The sequence below is a fragment of the Tasmannia lanceolata genome, unplaced genomic scaffold, assembly GCF_043159265.1.
Source record: "Tasmannia lanceolata isolate RefF3 unplaced genomic scaffold, GAP_Taslan_0.1 ptg000019l, whole genome shotgun sequence".
Classification (NCBI taxonomy): Eukaryota; Viridiplantae; Streptophyta; class Magnoliopsida; order Canellales; family Winteraceae; genus Tasmannia; species Tasmannia lanceolata.
The window spans coordinates 25181092-25193172 of NW_027518696.1; the positions used below are offsets into that span (position 1 = coordinate 25181092).

The 12081-nt window shown below is 39.7% G+C and overlaps 1 protein-coding gene across 1 annotated transcript; it reads right to left on the reverse strand.

Moving 5' to 3' along the window:
• Positions 1-1202: 1202 nt before the first annotated feature.
• On the reverse strand, positions 1203-1739 carry LOC143852441 (uncharacterized). Its single transcript, XM_077361824.1, has one exon. The coding sequence runs from the start codon at positions 1737-1739 to the stop codon at positions 1203-1205; it is 537 nt and encodes a 178-aa protein (XP_077217939.1).
• Between the last annotated feature and the right edge of the window lie 10342 nt (positions 1740-12081).

Consider the following 12081-nt stretch of genomic DNA (forward strand, 5'->3'; position numbering starts at 1 on the left):
GATGATCCGTACAAAGAATGAACTTTTTTGTATGAGATATTGCTTCCAATATCGTAGAGCTTGAATTACTACATAAAGTTCTAACTCATAGGTCGACCACTTTTTTGGCCCATCACTTAACTTTTCACTATAGAAAGACTCGGACCTTCCTTCTTGGGAAAGAACAGCCCCAATGCCAACATATGACGACACTCCACTTCGAACAACTTCTCAAAATTTGGTAGGGCTAGAACAGGAGCAAATGATAGCTTTTCTTTGATCAATACAAAGCTTCGTTCAGCTTCTTCAGTCCATTGAAATTTTCGTTTCTTCAGACAATCCGTGATAGGTTCTACGATGGTGCAATTTCTCACAAATCGACGATACAAAGTTGTCAGTCCATGAAAACTCTGTACTTCAATGATAGTCTTAGGTGTAGGCCATTCCCAGATGGCTCTCACCTTTTCCTCATCTACATGGATGCCTATAGAACTCACCACGTATCCCAAAAACAATATTTAATCTGTCATAAAGATGCATTTTTGAGATTTAAGTAAAGTTGATTTTCTTTGAGTGTGAGAAGTACCTTTCAGAGATGATCAACATGCTCCTCATTACGACTATATATCAGGATGTTGTCAAAATATACTACCACAAACTGACCAATAAACGGTTTAAGAACCTGGTTCATCAGCCTCATGAAGGTACTGGGCGCATTAGAAAGGCCGAACGACATTACTAGCCATTCGTATTGGCCTTCCTTAGTCTTGAAAGTTGTCTTCCACTCTTCACCCAGTCTAACCTGATCTGGTGATACCCGCTTCTGAAGTCCAATTTGGGAAACACAGTCGACCCGTGTAACATATCCAGCATGTCGTCCAACCGGGGTATAAGAAATATGTACTTCACAGTGATCTTATTAATGGCCTGACTTTCGATACACATGCATCAGCTCCCATCTTTGTTAGGCGTCAACAAAGCCAGTACGAAGCACGGGCTCATGCTCTCCGTAATCAACCCTGTGCGAATCAGCTCTTCAACCTGACTTTGCAATATCTCACTCTCCTTGGGGATCATACGGTAGTGTGGACGGTTAGGCAAGCTAGCACCCGGAATAAGGTCAATATGGTGCCGAATATCCCTCATAGGCGGAAGTCCATCTGGAGTTATGCTCTTGAATTCCCTCATTAACAGAGTTAACATTTTTGGAATACCAGTAGGCTTCACATCATCTCCTTTACTACTAAGGCATATATTTCACCCCTTTCTGTTGATTCCCTCATAAAATCCCCCATAGCCAAAAGAGATCGCCCCTCCACTTGAGAAGTTTTGGGTTGGTTCTCTCCTTTCATGGGAGCAAGTATTATTTTCCTCCCATCTTTGACAAAGACATAAACATTATCTTTGCCTCTATGAGTAGAATCAACATCATATTGCCAAGGCCAACCAAGTAATATGTGACATGCTTCCATATCGATCACATCACATACGACTTCATCTTTATAGTATTTTCCAATAGAAAATAGAATTCCACACCTTTCAATTACCTTGGTTTCACTGACCTTCTTGATCCAGCCTATTGTATATGGGGAAGGATGCTTTTCCATCTTCAATTGTAGCTTGTCCACCACTGTCTTGGAGACGATATTTTCACTACTACCTTCATCAATGATCAACTCACAAACCTTTTGATTGACGGTATACTTTGTCTTGAAGATGTTGTGGCGCTGTGGATCTATCTCCTTCGTAGGGGTGTACATCAACCTCCTAATTACAAGGGATTCCCTTTTATCTTCATAGGTCCATTCTTCCTCTTCTTATCTACTATCCTCCTGGAAGACATCTTCTTCAACTCCCTCAAGTAATGTTGCCAACTTCTTCTGAACTAGTAGCTAAATTAGTCATTTGACATTGAGGGCACTTATTGGACTTATGGCCAGGCTGGCTACAACGATAGCATATATTTGGTTGGGGCGGAGCATACGGGTTCTTATTTGCATCCCGAGTGGTGGCTGTTCTTGATTGCGTAATGCTTGAATCTCTGGTCGTAGGTGGTGGTGGTCGGAAATTGCCCTGTCAAAGGACCCTTTGCTCATGCCAGTACTGGTTCTCGTACCGATGTGACCGGTGTTGTCCTACCTGTTGAGTTCCTCATGGGAAACCGATTCAACTGTGCCTCCACTCCGGTGGCTAATTTGATGACATCGTTACGAGTCCACACAGATTGCATCAAGATCATATCTTGGATGGTCATGCGCAAGCCACCTGTGAACTGTGCCACTTGCTGCAGTTCAGTCTCCGTCAAATCATTACGTGAAGATAGATGATAAAACTCTTCTGCGGAATCCTACACGGCCCGACTCCCTTGACGGCAGTTCTAGTAATCATTGAATAATACTCGATCATAATCTACCAGAAGGAATCATGCACGCATCAATTGTTTCATCTTTGGCCAAGCTCGAATTGGCGCCTTCATCTGCAGTGTACGCGAGAGTTGGAGTTGCTCCCACCAAACAGATGCTCCTCCCTTGAGTTTATATGCCACCAATTTCACCTTCTTTTCTTCAGGGATCTCCATGTAGTCGAAGAATCGTTCTACTTCAACAAGCCAGTCAAGGAAATCCTCGATATGAAATTCGCCATTGAGGTCTCGAAGATCCATATTGAGTCGATACCTTTGATTTTGCCTTGCTTCTCTTTGTCCTTCATGATGGAGGAACATCTCATGAATCTCTTCATCACTAGAATCACCTTCATGGAATGGTGGTCTACGATTTAGATGTGGTGGTGGCTGATTATGATCCTGTCGATCTCAAGCCCCTTCATGGATCATATTGTGCTCATTCGCTTGGATATGACCACGCCCAAAAGCGTTAGTCAATCGAGCAATTGCCATTTGCATCTCCTGCATCGATGCTCGCATCTCTTGCATTGATTGATGATTGTTTTGTTGAAATTCCTCGAATGCGGCTATCATCATAACATCGTTCCTCAGGGTGCCTTCCGTAGCATTAATCTCGCTGTATCCACTGTTTCTTGCCATCAAAAGTTTTAATGGCGGGACAGTTAAATTATACAGAAAGGTAAAGAGAAAAAAGGTTAATGGAGGAGGATCAGGGGAGATTAGGGGTAAAACCAATGAGTGTAGTTGATCTAGGGAAACGTTAATGGAAATAGGTGAAAGGGTTACTGAAAAAGGACCTAAATTGGATGATTTTGAGTTCTGTTGTATTATTCCAAATTCAACCCGGCATTTCAAGGTGTGATGAGAAGAAAAGATGAGAAGAGAAGAGGAAGAAAGTTTTCGAGTATATGAAGGGAAGTGATACATCTGTGGTGAAGAAAAATGACTATTAGAGATATTTTTAGAGGCCGTCAGATTCTTCCTCCGGTGACCGTTGGCTCTGGCTTTCTGAGGGATCCTATTATATACTCTTGTGGCCCCAACCTTGATCATACAGTAGTTCATTTTTTTTAAACTTTATAGAGTCAGGATATCCCGCTTTAGAAGGTTTTGAATCCTTGGAGATCCTCAACATTTGCTGTCAAAGGACTTTAAGTTTGGTTGAGCAAAGAGATAACTTGGGTCGGCCCCAATGGGCTTCCCCTAGATCCCACTCGGGATCCTTGGGAAGTATCGCGGATAGAGACACTAGAATAAGACGATTTGAATTCGGGGCCAGACGAATCCCTGGTCGTCACCCCATTGAGTATAACAGACGCTTGCACTCCAATGACAACGACTGGATGTGGTGGAAATGTCAATATAAAAACTTTGGTTCGCGGGATGTCTGTAGAAAATGCTCGGAGCCTAAGACCAAACTGGCTCCGGCCATGGTTTGGAAGCCTAAAATTGGTCCCTCTCAGGCAGATATTTACGCAGAACTTTTAGCCCTTGAGGTGTAACGACCCAATTTCCACATGGGATCGCTACGGAAAAAGGCAAATAAAACCACAAGGAATTTTTTTTTAAACATATGAGAAAAAGAAATGAACACTCTTATTCCAAAAATTATTGTCCATAACAAATTGAAATTTAACTTTAAGATAAAGAACTACAATTGAAAATAACTCGTCTGAATAATCAAAGTCCGCTCAATAGAAAATAAATAACTAATGGTCATGAATTAAGTGTCATCCCCATACAAAACTCTATGAGTGCTCTCCCCATCCCAAGTGCCACCTAGATTTGTTCATCAATGAATGCTCCTTCACCTTCCTCACCTACAAGGTCTGGAAAATAGATTAAGTTAATAGCAAGGTCATGTGGCTGGCTCAAGCAATAAGAGTGACAATAATATAAATTGCATTATAGTGGCGTTTGACATGGTATTCACAATTAATAAGAAGAAAACAATAAGAACCTCTAGATAACTGATAAATATATGGAATATCACGAAACATATGAGAGTACTTAATGACAAGCTAGATATGTCGAAAACTGATAAAAGGTAAGAGAGTCTCAAAGAAAAAGATACAACCAACAAATCATCTTTTATAAAGATATAAAAGTCTCCTCTAACCCATCATATGCATACACTCGGAAACATCATCACAAATTCATAATTTGTGGCTATCTAAAACCATACATATACATATTCATATTCATGCATATATATATAGACATCTCATATCATGATAGAAGGAAACAAAGGTCCCCAAGTATATATATATAGCGTATGGCCTAAAAATAAAAATCCTAAATGGCACTTCTAACCGAGGATTTTTTTATAGTGCAAGGATACCGATTCAAGAATATGAGAATAATCATATGAAACAAAACTACAATAACAAAATCATTAATGTAACCATTATTAAAAGAGTTAGTCATCACTTGCCTTGGGTTTTTTGTGAATGTGGAAGAAGATAAAATCTCTTGGTATTAATATAGAATCCTGACCAAATCACATATTAAATGGGTCATTGTTAATGAGGCTAAAGGAGTGTGGGGTGTCTTTTAAAAGAAAAGTCTTTTTGTTCAAAGGAATGATATCAACACAACCATGGCTTTGTTATGTACACTACTTCTCATTTCTTAGAATAAAAGAATATTCATAATCACTAGGGGAGTGTTATTAACAAAATGAATTTGGAGGTTTCTTTTAAATTGAAACGATATAAGCAACCCCATATTTTGACAACCACATCGACTCATCTCTTTATTTATAACCATCAGTCCATGTTTTTTTTCTTCAAATCTCAATTAAAGCCACACAGACTAATCGAAAAGAAAAGACAGATAGAGTTAGTGCCATTATCAATATACGGTGGTGCCGATATCAGCAGCCTTAATTTTGTCTCTTTGGCATCACTTTGGGCATTGATATAACGCCCTCCCCGTTTCACTGGACGCCCCTTTATTTCATCAAAGAAAAAGAAAAAGAAATAGTTTGATTACGCTAAAAGTGTTGTCCATGGAAAAGAAAAGGGTGAATGTATATTCCTTCCCCCTTTTTACGCTTCTTCTTACCCTCTTTCTATTTGTTACTCTAATTTTTATTGTCTCAGGTGTTTTTGCAGGGTAGGTGTAGAGGGTTTTACATACAGACGGAATTCGTTTTGGCCGAGGATGGAAATTTCAAGGCCCTGGGCATGGGAGATCAAGCGTGGATTTAATACTATTGGGACGAGGATGAACACATCAGGGCATAAGTTTCAGTATGTGTGATTGATTTAAACGGTGGTGGTGCTGGCCATGGGTTAGGGTATGAAGATTTTAAGCTTTTTGCAGGTTGTATGGGACATGGGTTTGATGGATTTTTAGAGGATGGAATTGGTTCCAAGTAGGTTTGCATGCTAGACAACCAAAGTGGGTTTTTTTTTTTCAACTTGACTGTATGAATAAATTGAATGGACAATCGAAGGTCTGATGGGTCGGTGTAAATTATTTTTTGGGATAATTACATTTACACCCCTCTAGTTTCTGACACATCCACGTCCACCCCTATAGTTTAAAACGTGACAAATACACCCTGTAGTTTCAATTTGTTTAAGGTTTGCCCCCTCAGCTGAACGTCCATAGATTAAAGGGTTAGGATGATCCGATGAAGCTGATTTTTTGGGCACACCATATCTATGTCAGGACCTGTGGGACATGATCCCGCGAGAGGGGTGGGGCGCGAGCCGCCGCGCTCTCTCTCTTGGTCTCTCGTTCCCACGCGATTGGCGTGTGCATTTTATTTGTTGATTTGAATTCGTCTTTCCTGTGGACTTGGGATCACTAAGGCAATCCGAATTCCACACGAAAGAGACTGACAGAGTCGCCACCTAGATGTGGGATCTAGGACCCGTAATTAACCAGAAATCTAGACTCGCTACCTGGTTACGAGAATGGAAGGTATGGGGAGTTATCCGCCACATGCACCATTCCTGCCCGATAATCGGTCTTCGATTCCAAAAGTTAACTCTTTTAAATTTATTTTAAATGGCTCATTCAACTCTATGTTAATGTGCGAACTAAGTGACATGCATCCTAGAATCTAATTTCAATGTGAATCCTAGATGTGTATCTTGATTTATTAATTTGTCTGGATTCATTCTAAGTGAAAGTTCTCCTAGAATTCTAATTTCATGGAAAACCCTAACTGATTTGATTAAGTATTTACAAGAAAATTAATATACAAAACACCACAATTTGTTGTGGTGCCGACTCGCGGGTGGTATGCCATCAGACATCCAAGCTGCCTACGTACCCAAGCCTCACTGGGATCAGAGTCGACGTAGTTCGGTGCACCTAAGCTAAGCTACATATGCCTAACTCAACTAAGACACCGACCTAGACGGGATTGACTGTTTCAACAGTTTTAAGAGAAGTTGTTTAATTCAAGTTGAGGATTTTATTATCTTAGGATTTCATCGAAGATGCTATATGATTCTTATCTAAATGCAAGTTGTCCCTTAGACTAATGCAGGTTAGCCTACATCCTAGTCTACTAGGCATGTCTTAGGGAAAGATGAGGTGACTAGTGTAACTAGACCTATGGTACGGTTGCTATACATAGCAAGCGTCCGTGATGAGGCTGGACTCCTAACTCTAGGACTCCCTAAAACTTAGGACACGACACAACACTAGTGTTCCTAAATTGGGCTCTAATGGTTCTTAGATTGGAAACCATAATCCAATGGTTCCGGAAGACTCGAGACAAATCAATTCAAATTCTTGAAGTTAATTAATTTCAGATTTCATGGATTTTCGATTTATGGACACTTGAGGATTACCAATGGTTCTAGGGTTCACCAATTTCGGCCCAGAATAGCATCCAAGGAAGGGAATCGTGCGTTCTTTCCTTGCGCAATTTAATACTTAGGTTATAACATCTTATTGCCTGGCATATCTCAGGATTTCCGTGGACAGTAACCTCGGAGCCAACAACATGCTATAGCTTAAGTATTCAAATTGTCAAAGATCGGTTGCAATTGGGATACGATTATGGATGCACTGACCATTTTTCCAGGGAATTCTAATGATCCTAAGATTTCTGTTTCAATGGATTAAGGAGTTAATGTGTGACAGAGATTTAAGGTTCTTTAGAAATATTCAGATGATTTTCAATTAATTTCGGATTTTCAATGAATTTTATCAATTTTAAACATATGAGTGATTTTACAAGTGAAATTGTAGCAAACGAATTCGAAATGAGTTGAAATTTCTACAGCAGCAAGATATGATGAAATGTAGCTTACGGAAAGAGTTTTACAGATTTTTACATTAAGCTCATATTTAATTTCGATTTAACAATTGATTGACCAGATTGCACAAATAACACAGAAACCACTAGAAATATGAATCTAAATTCAATGAAATTTCTACATTAATAAGATATATGTAAAAATAACATACTGAGAAATTTTCATGAATTTTGGAAACCATTTACTATCAGTTTCAAATTTTTTAATTTTCAGACCAGATTATGAATTAACCCTACATCCCATATGAAAACAGATCCAAATCACTTGAAACTTTTACAGTAACTAGAAATGTGAGATTGAAGACTACTGTCAAAATTTTAAGAATTTTAGTTGTGATCTGATGTCAGTAACAATTCCTCCAAAAGCTGGTAAATTTCAAAGAAAGCATAAAATAATATACCAAACAAATTCTCAAAATTCTCAAATTTTCATGGTAGAATGTACTGGTATCATATTAGTTTCCCACGAAATTTCATTAATTTTGGAATTCATTTAGTATATATTTTATTTTCGAAACACTCATGGAGATCATGATTTTGAGCATACATATTTAATTTTCAACTAAATCCAATTAAATACTAAAAATCATGCAAATATACCAAATAATTCTAGAAAAATCTAAAAATTAAGTACCTACCTGTGATCGAAATCCTCGCCGAATCCGAGAGCCGAAAAATTCAAAAATCGCACCGCCGCTTGATCCGCTTCCGCTTTCTTTCTCTTTTTCTTTGTTTTATTTTCTTTTATATTTTTTTTTTATATGGAACAAGGGAGAGAGATGGGGAGAAACAAATAAGGAGAGAAAGTAGATAATGATAGTGTGAGAGTGAGAGAGTGAGAGATATTGAGGGAGAGAAAGAGAAAACTATCCAAAAACAATGTGTTGTTTTTTTTTTTTCTCCTCCTCTCATCACCTCTCTTTATATAGTGAAAAACTTAGTGGAGAGGTGGAAATAAACAATGAGAATGGTGGGTGTGGTGGAGAATAATGGAAATAAACAATGAGAATGGTGGGTGTGGTGGAGAATAATGGAATATATAATGGTAATGGTGGGAATTGTGGTGGGGAATAATGGAATATATAATGTGAATGGTGGGTGTGGTGGAGAATAATGGAAATAAACAATGGTAATTGTGGGAATGGTGGTGGGAATAATGGAATATATAATGGTAATGGTGGGAATGGTGGTGGGAATAATGGAATATATAATGGTAATGGTGGGAATGGTGGTGGGGATAATGGAATATATAATGGTAATGGTGGGAATGGTGGTGGGAATAATGGAATATATAATGGTAATGGTGGGAATGGTGGTGGGGATAATGGAATATATAATGGTAATGGAGATAATGGTGTTATTTTAAAGGGAAAAATGAAGTTAGTGGAAATGGTAGAGAAAGTTAAGTCATGCTAATGGTGAGTCCCACATCAGCGGGTTCCGCACAAGCGGGTCCCACATCAGCGGGCCCTACACAAGCGGGTCCCACATCAGCGGGTCCCACACAAACGGGTCCCACATCAGCGGGTCCCACACAAACGGGTCCCACACTAGCAGGTCCCACACTAGCAGGTCCCACACCAGCGGGTCCCACACAAACGGGTCCCACACTAGCAGGTCCCACACTAGCAGGTCCCACACCAACGGGTCCCACACAAACGGGTACAAATTCTCCCTAGTTTAGATTTTTCTGAATAATCCTTCTCAACATTTAGCGGGAAAATGCGAAACACGACGGAAATGACCAAAAATATTTAGAAATGTAACAAACGGATGCGGGAAAGAAAGACATTGGAAAACCGACGGAAAACAAACCCTAATTTCTTTATCGATTAAGGTAGAGCAAAATGGGGTGTCTACAGATGCCCCTCTTTGGTAGAGATGACGTAGTCATCGAATACCAAAGTCAAAATGACAGAGCCATTTTGCGTAGCTTTAATCGACAAAAGACTCTACACAAAACGGAGCCTAGACGCAAACATTTACTACCTAATGCAAGACCCTAAATGAAATCCTAGAATTAGAACATAATAAGAAATCCTGATGCGGTGCCGTTCACAAACGGGCAACGAGAGAATGAGATACCAGTTTCGAATGGATTCCGAAGAGAAAGAACAAAGATCGTTCTCAAGCGGTTTTTAAAAGAAAATGAGACATCTTTCACAAGCGGGCTCAAGGAGGATAAGAGACCATTCACAAATGGACTCAGAAAATGAGGTACCGTTTACAAACGGGCTCAAAGAGAACACGGGACCATTCACAAATGGACTCGAGAAACGAGGCACCGTTCACAAACGGGCTCAAGGAGAACATGAGACCATTCACAAATGGACTCAGAAAATGAGGTACCGTTCACAAACGGGCTTAAGGAGAGGACGAGACCATTCACAAATGGACTCGAGAAACGAGGCACTGTTCACAAACGTGCTCAAGGAGAACATGAGACCATTCACAAATAGACTCAGAAAATGAGGTACCGTTCACAAACGGGCTCAAAGAGAAGACGAGACCATTCACAAATGGACTCGAGAAACGAGGCACCGTTCACAAACGGGTTTAAGGAGAAGACGAGACCATTCACAAATGGACTCGAGAAACGAGGCACCGTTCACAAACGGGCTCAAGGAGAATAAGAGACCATTCACAAATGGACTCAGAAAATGAGGTACCGTTCACAAACGGGCTCAAGGAGAAGACGAGACCATTCACAAATGGACTCGAGAAACGAGGCACCGTTCACAAACGGGCTTAAGGAGAAGACGAGACCATTCACAAATGGACTCGAGAAACGAGGCACCGTTCACAAACGGGCTCAAGGAGAACATGAGACCATTCATAAATGGACTCGAGAAATGAGGCACCGTTCACAAACGGGCTCAAAGAAACAAGATAGCTTCAACAACGAAGAATTTAGAGATTTTTCATAAACTTGAATTTGACGTAGGATTGGATTTGATGAATTTTTGATTTTTCAGAAATAAGGCACCGTCCACAAACGGGCTCAAGGAGGACATGAGATCATTCACAAATGGACTCAGAAAAATGAGACACCGTTCACAAACGGGTTCAAGGAGAAGACGGGACCATTCACAAATGGACTCGAGAAACGAGGCACCGTTCACAAACGGGCTCAAAGAAACAAGATAGCTTTGATTGATGAATTCAACAATGAAGAATTTAGAGTTTTTTCATGAACTTGAATTTGACATAGGATTGGATTTGATGAATTTTTGATTTTTCAGAAATAAGGCACCGTCCACAAACGGGCTCAAGGAGGACATGAGACCATAAATGGACTCAGAAAAATGAGACACCGTTCACAAACGGGTTCAAGGAGAAGATGAGACCATTTAGAAATGGACTCGAGAAAAGAGACACCGTTCACAAACAGGCTCAAAGAAACAAGATAGCTTTGATTGATGAATTCAACAACGAAGAATTTAGAGATTTTTCATGAACTTGAATTTGACATAGGATTGGATTTGATGAATTTTTGATTTTTTGAACTTAATGAAATCGGGGATGTTACAGATCGTGCTTGACAAAGATATCGGAAACTAGGACTTTGACGAATGATGAAACGGCAAACCGTGACGAATGATGAAACGGCAAACCAAAGAACCATTATTAACAAGAATGGATTAGAAACACTTTTATGAAACTTCAACAAGATTTTTCTCAAAGAGACTGCTGGTCTTGTCTTTGGGGATTTGGATGACTGAAACCTTGAACAAGACACTTGAAATTGGTAATCTAGAACAACGGCTCTCTTGGATATAATCATGGAAAAGTGGGACTTGCCTCTTGATAGGTGTTTAGATAAACATTTCTTGACCAAGATAGTATTTAACTAACTGGAAGGAAATTCTGAATTTTAACGGTTCATCTTTCTGAGAAATTGGCTCGACCATCATTGCATCTGAGGCTCTTCCAAGCTTAAGATGCCTTCCTGGAGTATGATCTTTTTACGGAAGCTGGGCTTTCTGATGTTTCTACTTCTGAATTCTTCTGGGTTGATCATCTTTGAAATGAAGCTGTTTGACTGGATTCTCAAGCTCTTTCAGGTACAATCGCAGGGAGCTGACGAAGCCGGGCCTCCTTCACCGATACAGTTGCATCATTTTGGACACAAGGACGACGATTGACTCTTTTTAAAGAGAAAACTTAGATAAAAGACACTACTCAAAGGATTGAGGAGCTCTGAAGGAATGAACATAGAATAACAACGATTGATTAACTATACTGACAGACACAGTAATGCTTCTGACTTAGTTAACGTTTTATTTGGTAAGTCTATCCTTTCAAGGAATATTTTTTTCAATTGGTAAACACTGGACTTTTTCCTTAAAACAGTAATGCCTCAATGATTTAATTACAACTCCTAGGATTGCTTAGCTCCAATGCCCCCCAGTTT

Coding starts and splice junctions, on each gene's coding strand:
- LOC143852441 (XM_077361824.1), bottom strand. CDS start 1,739: ATGTACACCCCTACGAAGGAGATAGATCCACAGCGCCACAACATCTTC.